This window comes from Oncorhynchus mykiss, unplaced genomic scaffold (assembly GCF_013265735.2).
Source record: "Oncorhynchus mykiss isolate Arlee unplaced genomic scaffold, USDA_OmykA_1.1 un_scaffold_87, whole genome shotgun sequence".
NCBI classification, from domain to species: domain Eukaryota; kingdom Metazoa; phylum Chordata; class Actinopteri; order Salmoniformes; family Salmonidae; genus Oncorhynchus; species Oncorhynchus mykiss.
In genome coordinates, this window is record NW_023493659.1 from 783,826 (window position 1) to 806,052 (window position 22,227).

At 48.1% G+C, this 22,227-nt stretch overlaps 1 protein-coding gene across 2 annotated transcripts; it reads right to left on the reverse strand.

The window, feature by feature from the left end:
• Window positions 1–1,845: 1,845 nt before the first annotated feature.
• Window positions 1,846–21,722, reverse strand: LOC110513435 (transmembrane protein 144). 2 transcript variants are annotated; one of them, XM_036972008.1, is made up of 13 exons: window positions 21,390–21,722; window positions 21,152–21,307; window positions 20,483–20,605; window positions 20,193–20,292; window positions 19,994–20,074; window positions 15,295–15,379; window positions 15,108–15,184; window positions 11,277–11,395; window positions 8,262–8,465; window positions 7,715–7,812; window positions 6,076–6,129; window positions 2,684–3,327; window positions 1,846–2,192 (listed from the first exon to the last, which is right to left on the reverse strand). In XM_036972008.1, the coding sequence occupies exons 1-12, from the start codon at window positions 21,478–21,480 to the stop codon at window positions 3,244–3,246; spliced, it is 1,272 nt and encodes a 423-aa protein (XP_036827903.1). In that variant the 5' UTR covers window positions 21,481–21,722; the 3' UTR covers window positions 1,846–2,192; window positions 2,684–3,243. The 2 variants fall into 2 exon arrangements, with proteins under 2 accessions (XP_036827903.1, XP_036827904.1); XM_036972009.1 differs by having other exon boundaries at window positions 8,346–8,465; window positions 21,390–21,721.
• Between the last annotated feature and the right edge of the window lie 505 nt (window positions 21,723–22,227).

Genomic DNA, 22,227 nt, shown 5'->3' on the forward strand with positions numbered 1-22,227 from the left:
GAGACAGGACCCTGGTTGAAACAGTGTTCTCTAATGAACATGACAGGACCTGGTTGAAACAGTGTTCTCTAATGAACGAGACAGGACCCTGGTTGAAACAGTGTTCTCTAATGAACGAGACAGGACCCTGGTTGAAACAGTGTTCTCTAATGAACAGGACCCTGGTTGAAACAGTGTTCTCTAATGAACATGACAGGACCTGGTTGAAACAGTGTTCTCTAATGAACATGACAGGACCCTGGTTGAAACAGTGTTCTCTAATGAACGAGACAGGACCCTGGTTGAAACAGTGTTCTCTAATGAACATGACAGGACCTGGTTGAAACAGTGTTCTCTAATGAACGAGACAGGACCCTGGTTGAAACAGTGTTCTCTAATGAACGAGACAGGACCCTGGTTGAAACAGTGTTCTCTAATGAACATGACAGGACCCTGGTTGAAACAGTGTTCTCTAATGAACATGACAGGACCCTGGTTGAAACAGTGTTCTCTAATGAACGAGACAGGACCCTGGTTGAAACAGTGTTCTCTAATGAACGAGACAGGACCCTGGTTGAAACAGTGTTCTCTAATGAACGAGACAGGACCCTGGTTGAAACAGTGTTCTCTAATGAACATGACAGGACCTGGTTGAAACAGTGTTCTCTAATGAACATGACAGGACCCTGGTTGAAACAGTGTTCTCTAATGAACGAGACAGGACCCTGGTTGAAACAGTGTTCTCTAATGAACGAGACAGGACCCTGGTTGAAACAGTGTTCTCTAATGAACGAGACAGGACCCTGGTTGAAACAGTGTTCTCTAATGAACGAGACAGGACCCTGGTTGAAACAGTGTTCTCTAATGAACATGACAGGACCCTGGTTGAAACAGTGTTCTCTAATGAACGAGACAGGACCCTGGTTGAAACAGTGTTCTCTAATGAACGAGACAGGACCCTGGTTGAAACAGTGTTCTCTAATGAACATGACAGGACCTGGTTGAAACAGTGTTCTCTAATGAACATGACAGGACCCTGGTTGAAACAGTGTTCTCTAATGAACGAGACAGGACCCTGGTTGAAACAGTGTTCTCTAATGAACGAGACAGGACCCTGGTTGAAACAGTGTTCTCTAATGAACGAGACAGGACCCTGGTTGAAACAGTGTTCTCTAATGAACAGGACCAATCATTGTGGATGTGTTCCATGGCTTCTGGTTGGGATATGTACGTACGGTCACTGGGGACGACGTCATTAATGAAGCCGGTGACTGTTGTGTAAACTCAATGTTATCGGATGGTTAACAAATGTGACCGACCTCCCCGATTCGGTCTTATGTAGCAACATTTGAAATTGTGTTTTGTACATTGGATAAATGTAGAGACTGAGCTAGAAAATGGTACATCATACACGACAGTTGAGGAACAATGGGGAAGTAATTCTGCTTTGAAAGTTGATAAACTTAACCCCACTTTTTAGAAAATGGCCCTTGAATGTTTTGGTACCTACTGGAGAGCTCTGTCTACACCCTCTTAAGCATTAGCCCCACCCATCTCTTTAAGGATTCACATATGAGGCCATGTTCTAAACAGAGTGAGTAGTGTAGTAAACAACCAAAGATTAAGACTAATAGTGGTCAAAGTAGTAACCTACAATAAGGGAAAACTCCAGGTAAAAACATTGTCTAGACATGTTCATGAAATACAATAGATGGCTGTAATCACACCTGGCTAACTTGATGGGTCCTGTATTCATCTGGTGAAGTGTTCTGTTTAGACATCTAGCTAACTAAACAATTAACCGGCATAATCCCAACTCCTACTACTGGTTCTAAATATCAGAGTAAGAACTCAACGGACACTGTGAAAGCTTAAACCAAGTTTATTCATCCCAAATGATCGAACAGCTGAACCAACAAAAACATTCACAGCACTGATATTTAACCCTTCCTCCTATGCCGAGTCTCCTACACATCTGAACAGCCAATGCAGCTCTGTTGCTAGGCAGAACCTTGGTGATATCTGTTCTTCCTCACTTCGTCTGACCTCTAACCCCAAATGGCTCACTCCTCCCCAACTCACGGCTGTCATGGTGACTGGTACCAGACTGTCTCTTCTCCTCGCAGAGGATCCCCAATGGCAAACAATAACATATCCTGACATAATGTAAACGTTATACATTACCCTCCCTCCCTCAGTGACATAATGTAAACCTTATACATTACCCTCCCTCCCCCAGTGACATAATGTAAACGTTATACATTACCCTCCCTCCCTCAGTGACATATCCTGACATAATGTAAACGTTATACATTACCCTCCCTCCCTCAATGACATAATGTAAATGTTATACATTACCCTCCCTCAGTGACATAATGTAAACGTTATACATTACCCTCCCTCCCTCAGTGACATATCCTGACATAATGTAAACGTTATACTACCCTCCCTCCCTCAGTGACATATCCTGACATAATGTAAATGTTATACATTACCCTCAGTGACATATCCTGACAATGTAAATGTTATACATTACCCTCCCTCCCCCAGTGACATATCCTGACATAATGTAAACGTTACATTACCCTCCCTCAGTGACATAATGTAAACGTTATACATTACCCTCCCTCCCTCAGTGACATATCCTGACATAATGTAAACATTATAAATTACCCTCAGTGACATATCCTGACATAATGTAAACGTTATACATTACCCTCCCTCCCTCAGTGACATATCCTGACATAATGTAAACGTTATACATTACCCTCAGTGACATGAATAAGTATATTTCATATTCTCAGAACCCAACAACGCCTTTTATATAATTATTCAACATATCAAATGGCTATGGTAGGCTACAAAACCTTTCATAGAGCTGAAAGCCCACGCATTTTCTTCAACAAATTTACCTTTTTCTAGTTTAGTCATGTTGATCTTAGAAGTGTTTACTTTGCAGGTTGACTTGCAATTTCCCGTACATTGGATGGCCGGATCAACAGGAAGTATTGACTCTACAGTTAAACCTCTTCATCCACTGGTATCACATTAGATAACTTCATAAAAAATAGTATCCCTTTGAGATGAATTCATGGAAATAGACAAATAATTTTATCAAACATTAAAATATTAAGAGACTATGGAAATAATTTCTAGTTAGAAACTAGGTGAAAAGACAGTTCCCTTTTGGAGTACAGTAACCATCCTCATCCTGGTTCCCTGAGTGTCTGGCGGAAAGTCATAACACCTTAGACCAGGTGTGTGTCACACCTTGGAGAAGGCTGTTAGCAGGGCTCCAGCGAGAACCAATGAGAACGCCATGCCCAGGATGAGGAAGTTACACCAACCCTGAGGACAAGAGGAGAGGTCATTTAAGCAATATAAGCGATTGACCATATACCACACCCTTCTCTGGCATTATTGCTTAATTATGCCACGGCATTGTTGAATACTATTCAATTCTGATTGGCTAGAAGGGCATTCTAAGGGGTAATACCAGACGGACAGGTAGTAAAGATGTTGCACACCTCTGAAGGTGGCAGCTAGCATTATTTTACTGTTGTTGCAGCATCTGAGGACCTAAGGTGATGAACATTCCCTTCTCCTTCTGCTATCTGAGGACCTAAGGTAGTGAACATTCCCTTCTCCTTCTGCTATCTGAGGACCTAAGGTAGTGAACATTCCCTTCTCCTTCTGCTATCTGAGGACCTAAGGTGGTGAACATTCCCTTCTCCTTCTGCCATCTGAGGACCTAAGGTGGTGAACATTCCCTTCTCCTTCTCCTATCTGACGACCTAAGGTAGTGAACATTCCCTTCTCCTTCTGCTATCTGAGGACCTAAGGTGGTGAACATTCCCTTCTCCTTCTGCTATCTGAGGACCTAAGGTGGTGAACATTCACTTCTCCTTCTGCTATCTGAGGACCTAAGGTGGTGAACATTCCCTTCTCCTATCTGAGGACCTAAGGTGGTGAACATTCCCTTCTCCTATCTGAGGACCTAAGGTGAACATTCACTTCTCCTATCTGAGGACCTAAGGTGGTGAACATTCACTTCTCCTTCTGCTATCTGAGGACCTAAGGAGGTGAACATTCACTTCGTCTCCTATCTGAGGACCTAAGGAGGTGAACATTCACTTCGTCTCCTATCTGAGGATTTAAGGAGGTGAACATTCACTTCGTCTCCTATCTGAGGACCTAAGGAGGTGAACATTCACTTCTCCTATCTGAGGACCTAAGGAGGTGAACATTAACTTCTCCTATCTGAGGACCTAAGGAGGTGAACATTCACTTCTTCTGCTATCTGAGGACCTAAGGAGGTGAACATTCACTTCTGCTGCTATCTGAGGACCTAAGGAGGTGAACATTCACTTCTGCTATCTGAGGACCTAAGGAGGTGAACATTCACTTCTCCTTCTGCTATCTGAGGACCTAAGGAGGTGAACATTCACTTCTGCTATCTGAGGACCTAAGGAGGTGAACATTCACTTCTCCTTCTCCTTCCTTTAATTTGTTCTTAACTGACTTGCCTAGTTAAATAAATAAAATCCTCCCATGTTTCTCATTTGACCAGCTGTTTTCAGCAACTGGTATTGTTGAAGTCGGTTGTCCTATTGACGTATTTACTAGCCTAGTGTTTGATATGAGATCTCATCTGTCATGAACAGTGTCCTGACGAGAGAGAAGCTTTTCTACGGCGAAATCGCGTCTCATCAGCTCATTGTTTTGATCTGTTTTATTTGCACCAAAGAAAACAAGTGAGGTTGGAAGGCCAAGGACTTATGAAGTCCAGCAACCTAATAAATGGGTTAGGGTTAGTCTTTATATAAATGACTAGTGGGCGGCGTCCCAACCACGTAGTCTTATTTACAAGATATATATATAAATGACTAGTGGGCATCGTCCCAACCACGTAGTTATTTACAAGATATAGTACAGTCAGCGTTTATCCCACCACTTCTCAACCTCATATTCATCATCTCCAGCACCAAACCAGTGTCTCCATGTGAAAACTGTTTATATGATCTGTGACATCACAGGCCAGGACCTAAAGAACGCTTCTCTGTGACATCACAGGCCAGGATCTAAAGAACACTTCTCTGTGACATCACAGGCCAGGATCTAAAGAACGCTTCTCTGTGACATCACAGGCCAGGATCTAAAGAACACTTCTCTGTGACATCACAGGCCAGGATCTAAAGACATGTGACATGAATCATAATTACAGTCTATCAGGTTGCGTGATCCTCGTAATGTTACGGGAGAAATACAACTAATGGGACGCAGAACTAAATGCATTTCACACTCGCACAAATGAGACCAGTTATTTTTCGTATTTGCATTTCATTTCTTTCACTAGCAAATGTGAGTGAACTGCTGTCACTTTAGAGCCCACTGAATGTCCATCTGATGTTCTCTAATGTTAGCTTGAAACAATTAGTGTTTATCTTCCCACAACACACGGAGTCCAAATGGATTTGGCCATGTGTTTACATACAGCTGACAGTCGGTAAACAGCATCACAACAAACAGGAGGGGCAGACACCGGGTAGCTACGTCTAATAGTAATGGATTCATCTCCATGTCTGTTGACACAAACTCTGTACATGCCTGTGTGTTACATCCCGATTCTCGAGCTGCTCGATCTACTCAGTGGATTTATTTTTTATAAAAATGTGTACATGGACAAAGAATTGTGTAGTTGGTACCAAAATGCGTGCATGTTGGTAGGTCTGATGCCAGTCAAAAGTTTGGACATCTACTGATGCAAGGATTCTACATTGCAATATAATAGTGAAGATCAAAACCATGAAATAACACATGGAATCATGTAGTAACCAAAAAAGTGTTAAACAAATCAAAATATATTTTATATATTTGAGATTCTTCAAATAGCCACCCTTTGCCTTGATGACAGCATGGCATTCTCTCAACCAGTTTCATGAGTTAGTCACCAGGAATGCATTTCAATTAGCAGGTGTGCCTTCTTAATGCGTTTGAGATATTTGTAACTCACAAGTGAAAAAGGTTAACATGTTTCTATAAGTTTGCTTTGGTAATATATGTGGTAACATATTTTTGAATAGAACAGTTACCTACCTTAACCTCCTTAAAGACCACCACTCCCCAAAGAGCTGCAATCAGACCAGGACCCTACAGAGACACACACTCAACACAGTAAAGTGGGGCGGCAGGGTAGCCTAGTGGTTAGAGCGTTGGACTAGTAACTGGAAGGTTGCAAGTTCAAACCCCCGAACTGACTTAAAGGTAAAATAAATAACAACAGTACCGCCCTAGCATCGACACAGTACCGCCCTAGCATCGACACAGTACCGCCCTAGCATCGACACAGTACCGCTGTAGTATTAACACAGTACCGCCGTAGTATTAACACAGTACCGCCCTAGCATCGACACAGTACCGCTGTAGTATTAACACAGTACCGCTGTAGCATCGACACAGTACCGCCCTAGCATCGACACAGTACCGCCCTAGCATCGACACAGTACCGCTGTAGTATTAACACAGTACCGCTGTAGCATCGACACAGTACCGCCCTAGCATCAACACAGTACCGCTGTAGTATTAACACAGTACCGCTGTAGTATTAACACAGTACCGCCCTAGCATCGACACAGTACCGCCCTAGCATCGACACAGTACCGCCGTAGTATTAACACAGTACCGCCGTAGTATTAACACAGTACCGCCGTAGCATTAACACAGTACCGCCCTAGCATCGACACAGTACCGCCCTAGCATCAACACAGTACCGCTGTAGTATTAACACAGTACCGCTGTAGTATTAACACAGTACCGCCGTAGTATTAACACTGTACCGCTGTAGTATTAACACAGTACGGCCGTAGTATTAACGCAGTACCGCTGTAGTATTAACACAGTACCGCCGTAGTATTAACACAGTACCGCTGTAGTATTAACACAGTACCGCTGTAGTATTAACACAGTACCGCCGTAGTATTAACACAGTACCACTGTAGTATTAACACAGTACCACTGTAGTATTAACATAGTATCGCTGTAGTATTAACACAGTATCGCCGTAGTATTAACACAGTACCTCCGTAGTATTAACACAGTACCGCCGTAGTATTAACACAGTACCGCTGTAGTACTAATGTAGTATTAATATAGTACCGCTGTAGTATTAACATAGTATCACCGTAGTATTAACACAGTACCGCTGTAGTATTAACACAGTACCGCTGTAGTATTAACATAGTATCACCGTAGTATTAACACAGTACCGCCGTAGTATTAACACAGTACCGCTGTAGTACTAATGTAGTATTAATATAGTACCGCTGTAGTATTAACATAGTATCACCGTAGTATTAACACAGTACCGCTGTAGTATTAACACAGTACCGCTGTAGTATTAACACAGTACCGCTGTAGTATTAACATAGTATCGCCGTAGTATTAACACAGTACCGCTGCAGTATTAACACAGTACCGCTGTAGTATTAACACAGTACCGCTGTAGTATTAACACAGTACCGCTGTAGTATTAACACAGTACCGCTGTAGTATTAACATAGTATCGCCGTAGTATTAACACAGTACCGCCGTAGTATTAACACAGTACCGCCGTAGTACTAATGTAGTACTAATATAGTACCGCTGTAGTATTAATATACCGCTGTAGTACTAAATGTGGTATTAATATAGTACCGCTGTAGTAGTAATATAGTACCGCTGTAGTATTAATACTCACCGTGGTTATTATGGGGAAACTGACCACAGCACTCAGGTAGGTGTTGGCCAGAAACCAGCAGCAGGTAGCAATACCCCACATCACCCCAGAGACAAAGCCTGGACGAAAATACAGTGTAAATAACCCAACAATCTAACCAGGCAGTGTAGTCTAGTCTGGGTGTGTGTGTATCAGGTAGTATAACTCTCTAGGTGTGTGTGTGTGTGTGTGTGTACCAGGGAGTATAACTCTCTAGGTGTGTGTACAAGGGAGTACAACTCTCTAGGTGCATGTACCAGGTAGTATTGCTCTAGGTGTATGTGTGTGTACCAGGTAGTATTGCTCTAGGTGTATGTGTGTGTACCAGGTAGTATTGCTCTAGGTGTATGTGTGTGTACCAGGTAGTATTGCTCTAGGTGTATGTGTGTGTACCAGGTAGTATTGCTCTAGGTGTATGTGTGTGTACCAGGTAGTATTGCTCTAGGTGTATGTGTGTGTACCAGGTAGTATTGCTCTAGGTGTATGTGTGTGTACCAGGTAGTATTGCTCTAGGTGTATGTGTGTGTACCAGGTAGTATTGCTCTAGGGTAGACTCTAGGTGTGTGTGTACCAGGTAGTATTGCTCTAGGGTAGACTCTAGGTGTGTGTGTACCAGGTAGTATTGCTCTAGGGTAGACTCTAGGTGTGTTCTTCATGGCAGCGCAGTAGATCAGGAAGTAGACCGTACTGGTCAGGAATATCCCACTGAACTGGGCAAACACATAGTCCAGATCTAGACACACACACACACAGAGAGGAAAGAAAATATCAGCCAGGTGCTGCTGGAGATAGAGATGTATAGAGATCACAACGTATCCCTGCCATTATGGTGGCACCATAGAGATGTATAGAGATCACAACATTGTATCTATGCTGTTATGGTGGCACCATAGAGATGTATAGAGATCACAATGTATCCCTGCCATTATGGTGGCACCATAGAGATGTATAGAGATCACAACATTGTATCTATGCTGTTATGGTGGCACCATAGAGATGTATAGAGATCAATGTATCCCTGCCATTATGGTGGCACCATAGAGATGTATAGAGATCACAACATTGTATCTATGCTGTTATGGTGGCACCATAGAGATGTATAGAGATCACAACATTGTATCTATGCTGTTATGGTGGCACCATAGAGATGTATAGAGATCACAACATTGTATCTATGCTGTTATGGTGGCACCATAGAGATGTATAGAGATCACAACATTGTATCTATGCTGTTATGGTGGCACCATAGAGATGTATAGAGATCACAACATTGTATCTATGCTGTTATGGTGGCACCATAGAGATGTATAGAGATCACAACATTGTATCTATGCTGTTATGGTGGCACCATAGAGATGTATAGAGATCACAACATTGTATCACCATAGAGATCGTAACGTTGTATCTCCATTTGAAAGTAGTACATTTTCTTCTTCTTTTGATGTTTGAAAAAAGTGCAAAGCTGATGTTGGTGATTTACCGCCACCTGCAGTGCTGGAGCCATGAACTGAATCTTTTGACAAATGTATTGTGGCCACTAGATGGCGGTCATATAGCTTAAAGCCATTTACAAACCATGCAACTCAATGTGAAGAAGATAATGCTCAAGGCCGGCCCGCTCATTAGGCAGGATTAGGCACTAAACTAACCAAGACGCACCTTTTTATTTTTTTATTACCTTTATTTAACTAGGCAAGTCAGTTAAGAACAAATTATTATTTTCAATGACGGCCTAGGAACAGTTAACTGCCTGTTCAGGGGCAGAACGACAGCTTTGTACCTTGTCAGCTCGGGGGTTTGAACTTGAAACCTTCTGGTCCAACGCTCTAACCACTAGGCTACCCTGCCGCCCCACCTCCAACAATAACTAAAATCTCAAATAATTCTGCCCAAAAACAAAAGCCAATCTCTCTCTCGGTGAGGGGGAGAGATGGGTAATGCAGCTGAAGGAGAGTGACGGGTAATGCAGCAGTGAAGGGGAGAGACGGGTAATGCAGCTGTGAAGGGGAGAGACGGGTAATGCAGCTGTGAAGGGGAGAGACGGGTAATGCAGCTGTGAAGGGGAGAGACGGGTAATGCAGCTGTGAAGGGAAGAGACGGGTAATGCAGCTGTGAAGGGGAGAGACGGGTAATGCAGCTGTGAAGGGGAGAGACGGGTAATGCAGCTGTGAGGGGGAGAGACGGGTAATGCAGCTGTGAAGGGGAGAGACGGGTAATGCAGCTGTGAGGGGGAGAGACGGGTAATGCAGCTGTGAAGGGGAGAGACGGGTAATGCATCTGTGAGGGGGAGAGACGGGTAATGCAGCTGTGAAGGAGAGTGACGGGTAATGCAGCTGTGAAGGGGAGAGACGGGTAATGCATCTGTGAGGGGAAGAGACGGGTAATGCATCTGTGAGGGGAAGAGACGGGTAATGCAGCAGTGAGGGGGAGAGACGGGTAATGCAGCAGTGAGGGGGAGAGACGGGTAATGCAGCAGTGAGGGGGAGAGACGGGTAATGAGGCTGTGAGGGGGAGAGACGGGTAATGCAGCAGTGAGGGGGAGAGACGGGTAATGCAGCAGTGAGGGGGAGAGACGGGTAATGCAGCAGTGAGGGGGAGAGACGGGTAATGAGGCTGTGAGGGGGAGAGACGGGTAATGCAGCTGTGAGGGGGAGAGACGGGTAATGCAGCGGTGAAGGGGAAAGACGGGTAATGCAGCGGTGAGGGGGAGAGACGGGTAATGCAGCTGTGAAGGGGAGAGACGGGTAATGCAGCTGTGAAGGGGAGAGACGGGTAATGCAGCGGTGAAGGGGAGAGACGGGTAATGAGGCTGTGAGGGGGAGAGACGGGTAATGCAGCGGTGAAGGGGAAAGACGGGTAATGCAGCGGTGAGGGGGAGAGACGGGTAATGCAGCTGTGAAGGGGAGAGACGGGTAATGCAGCTGTGAAGGGGAGAGACGGGTAATGCAGCGGTGAAGGGGAGAGACGGGTAATGAGGCTGTGAGGGGGAGAGACGGGTAATGCGGCTGTGAGGGGGAGAGACGGGTAATGCAGCGGTGAAGGGGAGAGACGGGTAATGCAGCTGTGAAGGGGAGAGACGGGTAATGCAGCTGTGAAGGGGAGAGACGGGTAATGCAGCGGTGAGGGGGAGAGACGGGTAATGAGGCTGTGAGGGGGAGAGACGGGTAATGAGGCTGTGAGGGGGAGAGACGGGTAATGCAGCTGTGAAGGGGAGAGACGGGTAATGCAGCGGTGAGGGGGAGAGACGGGTAATGAGGCTGTGAGGGGGAGAGACGGGTAATGAGGCTGTGAGGGGGAGAGACGGGTAATGAGGCTGTGAGGGGGAGAGACGGGTAATGAGGCTGTGAGGGGGAGAGACGGGTAATGCGGCTGTGAGGGGGAGAGACGGGTAATGCAGCTGTGAGGGGGAGAGACGGGTAATGCAGCGGTGAAGGGGAGAGACGGGTAATGCAACTGAAGGAGAGAGACGGGTAATGCAGCTGAAGGAGAGAGACGGGTAATGCAGTTGTGACTGGGAGAGACGGGTAATGCAGTTGTGACGTACCAAACTGGCTTGCCCCGGTGAAGTGGCTGTCATGATGTGCTGCGTGGTTCTTAATGTAGAGAACTGGAACAAAAGAGGTACCGTACAACAAACCTGCTGCCACAGCTAGGAGAGAACCTCTGGAGGGAGAGGGGGGAGAGAGAGAGAGAGAGGAGGGAGAGAGAGGGGGAGAGAGATTAGAAAACACAGCTAGGAGAGAACCACTGGAGGGAGAGGGGGGAGAGAGAGAGAGAGGGAGAGATTAGAAAACACAGCTAGGAGAGAACCACTGGAGGGAGAGGGGGGGGAGAGAGAGGGGGAGAGAGAGGGGAGAGAGATTAGAAAACACAGCTAGGAGAGAACCACTGGAGGGAGAGGGGGGAGAGAGAGAGAGAGGGGGGGGAGATTAGAAAACACAGCTAGGAGAGAACCACTGGAGGGAGAGGGGGGAGAGAGAGAGAGAGGGAGAGATTAGAAAACACAGCTAGGAGAGAACCACTGGAGGGAGAGGGGGGGGAGAGAGAGGGGGAGAGAGAGGGGAGAGAGATTAGAAAACACAGCTAGGAGAGAACCACTGGAGGGAGAGGGGGGAGAGAGAGGGGGGGGAGATTAGAAAACACAGCTAGGAGAGAACCACTGGAGGGGGAGGGGGGAGAGAGAGAGAGGGAGGGGAGAGAGATTAGAAAACACAGCTAGGAGAGAACCACTGGAGGGAGAGGGGGGAGAGAGAGAGAGAGGGAGGAGAGATTAGAAAACACAGCTAGGAGAGAACCACTGGAGGGGGAGGGGGGAGAGAGAGAGAGAGGGAGGAGAGAGATTAGAAAACACAGCTAGGAGAGAACCACTGGAGGGGGAGGGGGGAGAGAGAGAGAGAGGGAGGAGAGATTAGAAAACACAGCTAGGAGAGAACCACTGGAGGGAGAGGGGGGAGAGAGAGAGAGAGAGGGGAGAGAGATTAGAAAACACAGCTAGGAGAGAACCACTGGAGGGAGAGGGGGGAGAGAGAGAGAGAGGGGGGAGAGAGATTAGAAAACACAGCTAGGACAGAACCACTGGAGGGGGAGGGGGGAGAGAGAGAGAGAGGGGAGAGAGATTAGAAAACACAGCTAGGAGAGAACCACTGGAGGGGGAGGGGGGAGAGAGAGAGAGAGGGAGGAGAGAGATTAGAAAACACAGCTAGGAGAGAACCACTGGAGGGGGAGGGGGGAGAGAGAGAGAGAGGGGGGAGAGATTAGAAAACACAGCTAGGACAGAACCACTGGAGGGGGAGGGGGGAGAGAGAGAGGGGAGAGATTAGAAAACACAGCTAGGACAGAACCACTGGAGGGAGAGGGGGGAGAGAGATTAGAAAACACAGCTAGGAGAGAACCACTGGAGGGGGAGGGGGGAGGGGGAGAGAGATTAGAAAACACAGCTAGGACAGAACCACTGGAGGGGGAGGGGGGAGAGAGAGAGGGGGAGAGAGAGAGAGATTAGAAAACACAGCTAGGAGAGAACCACTGGAGGGAGAGGGGGGAGAGAGAGAGGGGGGAGAGAGATTAGAAAACACAGCTAGGAGAGAACCACTGGAGGGAGAGGGGGGAGAGAGATTAGAAAACACAGCTAGGAGAGAACCACTGGAGGGGGAGGGGGGAGGGGGAGAGAGATTAGAAAACACAGCTAGGACAGAACCACTGGAGGGGGAGGGGGGAGAGAGAGAGAGGGGGAGAGAGAGAGAGATTAGAAAACACAGCTAGGACAGAACCACTGGAGGGGGAAGGGGGAGAGAGAGAGGGGGAGAGAGATTAGAAAACACAGCTAGGACAGAACCACTGGAGGGGGAGGGGGGAGAGAGAGAGGGGGAGAGAGATTAGAAAACACAGCTAGGACAGAACCACTGGAGGGGGAAGGGGGAGAGAGAGAGGGGGAGAGAGATTAGAAAACACAGCTAGGACAGAACCACTGGAGGGGGAGGGGGGAGAGAGAGAGGGGGAGAGAGATTAGAAAACACAGCTAGGACAGAACCACTGGAGTGGGAGAGGGGGGAGAGAGAGAGAGAGAGAGAGGGGAGAGAGATTAGAAAACACAGCTAGGACAGAACCACTGGAGGGGGAGGGGGGAGAGAGAGAGGGGGAGAGAGATTAGAAAACACAGCTAGGAGAGAACCACTGGAGAGGGGGGAGAGAGAGAGAGAGGGGGAGAGATTAGAAAACACAGCTAGGAGAGAACCACTGGAGGGAGAGAGAGGAGAGAGAGAGAGGGGGGAGAGATTAGAAAACACAGCTAGGAGAGAACCACTGGAGAGGGGGGAGAGAGAGAGAGAGGGGGAGAGATTAGAAAACACAGCTAGGAGAGAACCACTGGAGGGAGAGGGGGGAGAGAGAGAGAGGGAGGAGAGAGATTAGAAAACACAGCTAGGAGAGAACCACTGGAGGGAGAGGGGGGAGAGAGAGAGAGAGGGGGGAGAGAGATTAGAAAACACAGCTAGGACAGAACCACTGGAGAGGGGGGAGAGAGAGAGAGAGGGGGAGAGATTTGAAAACACAGCTAGGAGAGAACCACTGGAGGGGGAGGGGGGAGAGAGAGAGAGAGGGGGGAGAGAGATTAGAAAACACAGCTAGGACAGAACCACTGGAGGGGGAGGGGGGAGAGAGAGAGAGAGGGGGGAGAGATTAGAAAACACAGCTAGGACAGAACCACTGGAGGGAGAGAGAGAGGTAGAGATTAGAAAACACAGCATATGAGAGAAGCACTGGAGGGGGAGAGAGGGGAGAAGGGGAGAGAGATTAGAAAACAGCTAGGAGAGAACCACTGGAGGGAGAGAGATTAGAAAACTCTGAGAAATGAAAAGCTGGCCAAAAAGTATGTGGGCACCTGCCTGTCTAACATCTCATTCCAAAATCACGGGCATTAATATGGAGCTGCTATAACAGCCTCCACTCTTCTGGGAAGGCGTTCCACTAGATGTTGGAACATTGCTGTGGGGACTTGCTTCCATTCAGCCACAAGAGCATTAGTGAGGTCGAGCACTGATATTGGGTGAATAGGCCTGGCTCGTAGTCATCGTGCCAAGGCTGACAGTCCCTTTATCCTCTTGTTCTAGGCTGACAGTCCCTTTATCCTTTTGTACTAGGCTGACAGTCCCTTTATCCTCTTGTACTAGGCTGACAGTCCCTTTATCCTCTTGTTCTAGGCTGACAGTCCCTTTATCCTCTTGTACTAGGCTGACAGTCCCTTTATCCTCTTGTACTAGGCTGACAGTCCCTTTATCCTCTTGTACTAGGCTGACAGTCCCTTTATCCTCTTGTTCTAGGCAGTGACAGTCCCTTTATCCTCTTGTACTAGGCTGACAGTCCCTTTATCCTCTTGTACTAGGCTGACAGTCCCTTTATCCTCTTCTACTAGGCAGTGACAGTCCCTTTATCCTCTTGTTCTGGGCTGACAGTCCCTTTAGCCTCTTGTACTAGGCTGACAGTCCCTTTATCCTCTTGTACTAGGCTGACAGTCCCTTTATCCTCTTGTACTAGGCTGACAGTCCCTTTATCCTCTTGTACTAGGCTGACAGTCCCTTTATCCTCTTGTACTAGGCTGACAGTCCCTTTATCCTCTTGTACTAGGCTGACAGTCCCTTTATCCTCTTGTTCTAGGCTGACAGTCCCTTTATCCTCGTTCTAGGCTGACAGTCCCTTTATCCTCGTTCTAGGCTGACAGTCCCTTTATCCTCTTGTTCTAGGCTGACAGTCCCTTTATCCTCTTGTACTAGGCTGACAGTCTCTTTATCCTCTTGTACTAGGCAGTGATTTTCTGTTCAAGCAGTGCAAGCCTCCCGCTCTGCAAATGTTAAGCGTGTCGAGCATATGTTAAGATACGTACACCAGTCGTTTGGTCCGCGGTCTTAGTGTGTCAACCCACGAGTCATCAGACGACGTCCCACCATCTGCATTTACACACTGGACACACACACACACACACACACACACAGTATTAAAATCTGCTCCACATTGATCAGCATCCAGACTGCTGTAGAGTGACTCAGGCTAGGAACAGCAGTGTGTCTCACGCCGTCTATGAGTAGTGGCTCCTCCTCTTCTGGTCTGGAGGACTGACTGTGAACATCACTCTTCACAAAGAAGAAGATCACAGCACTGAGGAGAGAGAGCACGGTTACACACCATGTTACATACTACATACCCTGTTACACACACTGTTACACACAAAACACCCTGTTCCACACCCCCAAACACCCTGTTCCACACCATGTTACACACCAAACACCCTGTTCCACACCACCAAACACCCTGTTACACACCACCACACACCCTGTTACACACCATGTTACACACCAAACACCCTGTTCCACACCACCAAACACCCTGTTCCACACCACCAAACACCCTGTTACACACCACCACACACCCTGTTCCACACCATGTTACACACCAAACACCCTGTTCCACACCACCAAACACCCTGTTCCACACCACCAAACACCCTGTTACACACCACCACACACCCTGTTCCACACCATGTTACACACCAAACACCCTGTTCCACACCACCAAACACCCTGTTACACACCACCACACACCCTGTTACACACCATGTTACACACCAAACACCCTGTTACACACCACCAAACACCCTGTTCCACACCACCAAACACCCTGTTACACACCACCACACACCCTGTTACACACCATGTTACACACCAAACACCCTGTTCCACACCAAACACCCTGTTCCACACCACCACACACCCTGTTACACACCACCACACACCCTGTTCCACACCCTGTTCCACACCACCAAACACCCTGTTACACACCCTGTTACACACCACCAAACCACCAAACACCCTGTTACACACCATGTTACACACCATGTTACACACCAAACACCCTGTTCCACACCACCACACACCCTGTTACACACCATGTTACACACCAAACACCCTGTTACACACCAAACACCCTGTTCCACACCAAACACCGTTACACACACTGTTACACACCGCCAAACACCCTGTTACACACCATGTTACACACCATGTTACACACCAAACACCCTGTTCCACACCACCACACACCCTGTTACACACCATGTTACACACCAAACACCCTGTTACACACCACCAAACACCCTGTTACCCACCAAACACCGTTACACACACTGTTACACACCGCCAAACACCCTGTTACACACCATGTTACACACCAAACACCCTGTTCCACACCACCACACACCCTGTTACACACCATGTTACACACCAAACACCCTGTTCCACACCACCAAACACCCTGTTCCACACCACCAAACACCCTGTTCCACACCACCAAACACCCTGTTACCCACCAAACACCCTGTTACCCACCAAACACCCTGTTACCCACCAAACACCGTTACACACACTGTTACACACACTGTTACACACCCTGTTACACACCATGTTACACACCATGTTACACACCAAACACCCTGTTCCACACCCTGTTCCACACCACCAAACACCCTGTTCCACACCACCAAACACCCTGTTCCACACCACCAAACACCCTGTTCCACACCACCAAACACCCTGTTCCACACCACCAAACACCCTGTTCCACACCACCAAACACCCTGTTACCCACCAAACACCCTGTTACCCACACTGTTACACACCGCCAAACACCCTGTTACACACCATGTTACACACCAAACACCCTGTTCCACACCACCAAACACCCTGTTCCACACCACCAAACACCCTGTTCCACACCACCAAACACCCTGTTCCACACCACCAAACACCCTGTTCCACACCACCAAACACCCTGTTACCCACCAAACACCCTGTTACCCACCAAACACCCTGTTACCCACACTGTTACACACCACCAAACACCCTGTTCCACACCACCAAACACCCTGTTACCCACACTGTTACACACCGCCAAACACCCTGTTACACACCATGTTACCCACACTGTTACACACCGCCAAACACCCTGTTACACACCATGTTACACACCCTGTTCCACACCCTGTTCCACACCACCAAACACCCTGTTCCACACCCTGTTCCACACCACCAAACACCCTGTTCCACACCACCAAACACCCTGTTCCACACCCTGTTCCACACCACCAAACACCCTGTTCCACACCACCAAACACCCTGTTCCACACCCTGTTACACACCAAACACCCTGTTACACACCACCAAACACCCTGTTCCACACCACCAAACACCCTGTTCCACACCACCAAACACCCTGTTCCACACCCTGTTACACACCACCAAACACCCTGTTCCACACCCTGTTACACACCACCAAACACCCTGTTCCACACCACCAAACACCCTGTTCCACACCACCAAACACCCTGTTCCACACCACCAAACACTCTGTTCCACACCCTGTTACACACAACCAAACACCCTGTTCCACACCCTGTTACACACCACCAAACACCCTGTTCCACACCAAACACCCTGTTCCACACCCTGTTCCACACCAAACACCCTGTTCCACACCCTGTTACACACCAAACACCCTGTTCCACACCCTGTTCCACACCAAACACCCTGTTCCACACCCTGTTACACACCACCAAACACCCTGTTCCACACCCTGTTACACACCACCAAACACCCTGTTCCACACCACCAAACACCCTGTTCCACACCCTGTTACACACCACCAAACACCCTGTTCCACACCCTGTTACACACCACCAAACACCCTGTTCCACACCCTGTTACACACCACCAAACACCCTGTTCCACACCCTGTTACACACCACCAAACACCCTGTTCCACACCCTGTTACACACCACCAAACACCCTGTTCCACACCACCAAACACCCTGTTACACACCACCAAACACCCTGTTCCACACCCTGTTACACACCACCAAACACCATGTTACACACCATGTTACACACCATGTTACACACCAAACACCGTTCCACACCCTGTTACACACCACCAAACACCCTGTTACCCACCAAACACCCTGTTACCCACCAAACACCGTTACACACACTGTTACACACCCTGTTACACACCATGTTACACACCAAACACCCTGTTCCACACCACCAAACACCCTGTTCCACACCACCAAACACCCTGTTCCACACCACCAAACACCCGGTTACCCACCAAACACCCTGTTACCCACACTGTTACACACCGCCAAACACCCTGTTACACACCATGTTACACACCATGTTACACACCAAACACCCTGTTCCACACCACCAAACACCCTGTTCCACACCACCAAACACCCTGTTCCACACCACCAAACACCCTGTTCCACACCACCAAACACCCTGTTCCACACCACCAAACACCCTGTTACCCACCAAACACCCTGTTACCCACCAAACACCCTGTTACCCACACTGTTACACACCACCAAACACCCTGTTCCACACCACCAAACACCCTGTTACCCACCAAACACCCTGTTACCCACACTGTTACACACCGCCAAACACCCTGTTACACACCATGTTACCCACACTGTTACACACCACCAAACACCCTGTTACACACCATGTTACCCACACTGTTACACACCGCCAAACACCCTGTTACACACCATGTTCCACACCCTGTTCCACACCCTGTTCCACACCACCAAACACCCTGTTCCACACCCTGTTCCACACCACCAAACACCCTGTTCCACACCCTGTTCCACACCACCAAACACCCTGTTCCACACCCTGTTCCACACCACCAAACACCCTGTTCCACACCACCAAACACCCTGTTCCACACCCTGTTACACACCAAACACCCTGTTACACACCACCAAACACCCTGTTCCACACCCTGTTCCACACCACCAAACACCCTGTTCCACACCACCAAACACCCTGTTCCACACCCTGTTCCACACCACCAAACACCCTGTTCCACACCACCAAACACCCTGTTCCACACCCTGTTCCACACCACCAAACACCCTGTTCCACACCCTGTTACACACCACCAAACACCCTGTTCCACACCCTGTTACACACCACCAAACACCCTGTTCCACACCCTGTTACACACCACCAAACACCCTGTTACACACCCTGTTACACACCAAACACCCTGTTACACACCACCAAACACCCTGTTCCACACCCTGTTACACACCACCAAACACCCTGTTCCACACCCTGTTACACACCACCAAACACCCTGTTCCACACCCTGTTCCACACCACCAAACACCCTGTTCCACACCACCAAACACCCTGTTCCACACCACCAAACACCCTGTTCCACACCCTGTTACACACCACCAAACACCCTGTTCCACACCCTGTTACACACCACCAAACACCCTGTTCCACACCCTGTTACACACCACCAAACACCCTGTTCCACACCCTGTTACACACCACCAAACACCCTGTTCCACACCCTGTTACACACCACCAAACACCCTGTTCCACACCCTGTTCCACACCACCAAACACCCTGTTCCACACCACCAAACACCCTGTTCCACACCACCAAACACCCTGTTCCACACCACCAAACACCCTGTTCCACACCACCAAACACCCTGTTACACACCACCAAACACCCTGTTCCACACCCTGTTACACACCACCAAACACCATGTTACACACCATGTTACACACCATGTTACACACCAAACACCCTGTTACACACCACCAAACACCCTGTTACACATCCCTACACGTTACACACCCCGTTATACTCCCCCCGCTACGCCCCACCACCACAAAAACACCCCTCATTACCTGAGCAGACAGCATCCTGCTCCACAGTAGTTGAGTGTTGGGTTAGAAACTTCCTCAGCATCGATCCCAAACCAGCCAAACCTAGAGATACACACACAGTGTATTGTAAGGGTGTGTGAGGTGTGTGTGTGTGTGTGTATCTCTAGGTTTGGCTGGTGTGTGTGCGGTGTGTGTGCGTGAGTTGTGTGTGCGCGCGTACCTGGAGCTTGCCCAACCAATGAGGAGGTTGAAAGAGGCCCAGATGAGGAGGCCCAGACCCAGACCGATGGTTTTCACTATGGGGACCACCGTGATGTTACCTACACACACACAGATTAAATACTTACCTGTAGCCCAAAGGGCCCCGCCCCGCCCCTCCCCCAGCATGGCTAGAGGTATACTGACCTGTAGCCCAGATGCCGCCCCCCCCCAGCATGGCTAGAGGTATACTGACCTGTAGCCCAGATGCCGCCGCCCCCCCCCCCCCAGCATGGCTAGAGGTATACTGACCTGTAGCCCAGATGGCCCCCCCCAGCATGGCTAGCGGCCAGAAGGTGGGAGACCCCAGAATAATGTTGACCACCAGAGATACGCTCCAGACTGCTGCACACAGCACCCACTGGAAGAACAGACCTGCAACACACACACACAACAAATCAAATGTTATTGGTCACATACACCTGCGGTACCACACTGCCAACAGCCGTAGCAAAGGTGAGTTGGACACACTTGGGGTGCATTCAGCAGGACACAGTGTTTTGGAAATGTTCAGATATAAATAGGCTGTGTGTGTGGGGGGGATACAATGTATAATAAGGAATCACATGAGCTCTATTCATGGTATTTCTTGGTTTGGCAAATGCCTTTCTTACTAAACAGGATCATTGATTAGTGATGACGTAGCCTAATCAATCAGTGATCGATAAGTATTACACAATAAGGAAAGTTGCGTTTGGAAAGTCTCGGGAACAGTGGAAAGTTCAGAACACATAACATGTAATGTACAGGAAAGAAGGTTAAACAATGTCAAGTTACCAGACCCACGAAACACCAGGAATAAACCAAGTGTCGTCTTTTAAAGCCGTTTAACCCGTCCCCGGTTAACACGTTGAGTAAACTAGCTAACGTTAGTTCTGAAGGCGTTGAACTCATTATACATTTGTCTCGCTTCGTCCTTACCGTCTCCGGTGGGTATCTTCTTCACGGGGACAAAGTTAGAACCGTAAAACAGAACGGCCACCCCGCACGAGACGAAGCCGTAGGTTAGGTCGGTGCCGTTGGACGAGTTAGTCACGAGCTGCACCGAATACTTCCCGAGTTGTCCGGTATTCTCACCTGAAACAAGCACAAACTGGTCTGACACAGTAGTAGCCCATACAGACCCGTAGGAAATGCCAAGAGACCAACGGTAACAAACCTGTAGATGTGTTCAATTCGGCGTCACATTGTACCGCCTGTAGTGTCGCTAGGAGCAGACATACACTACTAACAACACTCAACAATAACATGACCGCAGAGACGACTAGATACGAGCTGACTACTAACCTAGGCTACATTAACCAGCTGTTTCAATATACTACTTAGACGTTAACGGTGTAGACCGGTTCTACAACTCTGCAAGGTACTGACAACTGCGGTGCAGAGGAGTTACACTTCCGTGTACATCACATGACCACCGTGCAGTTCGTTTTGCACCGCTGGGCAATATTAACCCCAAAGATGGTGGATAAATAAGAGTTTTACTCGGGCCGTTTTACCATTGGATAATTTTTTTGTTGTCAATGTTCCTGTCAGTGTAAGTTTCCTCTTTCTGCTTTTCCCGTGTGAGCTCCTGGTTCCTCCATAATATCTGTCATGCTCACGCAAGAGAGGGAACAGCTGGCTCTGGGTCTACTTGTTGGACGCGTTCGAGCAGATTACTTTTATCAAAGGTGGTCACCACCATGTTGGTCACAGTCTTTTAAAGTGTGTTGCATTATGGGAATAAAAATTGTCCGACTTGCACCTACATATTGACTCCATGAACTTTACAAAAATCATGTGATCAAAGGTCATGAAGTTCTGACTGCAGTCGGCTGCAAGTTTCTGCAGTTGACCCTGAAGCCATCGCTGCATTGTGGGAGGATCTATTGTCAACCAATCATTAGGGTGTTTTCGTTTGACCCACGCAAACCTGACCAAAGACATGACTGAAACAGGAACCAATTTTGCCACAGTAGAGTTTGCCAATTTGTAGTCCTGAAACCTGGATATAA

What these genes read in the sequence shown, in the direction of transcription:
- LOC110513435 (XM_036972008.1), bottom strand. Translation starts at nt 21,480, where the DNA reads ATGTTATTGTTGAGTGTTGTTAGTAGTGTATGTCTGCTCCTAGCGACA. An exon ending in GCAGGATGCTGTCTGCTCAG is followed by an intron (nt 15,380 to 19,993) that starts GTAATGAGGGGT and finishes CTCTCTCCTCAG; the next exon opens with TGCTGTGATCTTCTTCTTTG. An exon ending in CCCTAGAGCAATACTACCTG is followed by an intron (nt 7,813 to 8,261) that starts GTACACACACAT and finishes ATTTTCGTCCAG; the next exon opens with GCTTTGTCTCTGGGGTGATG.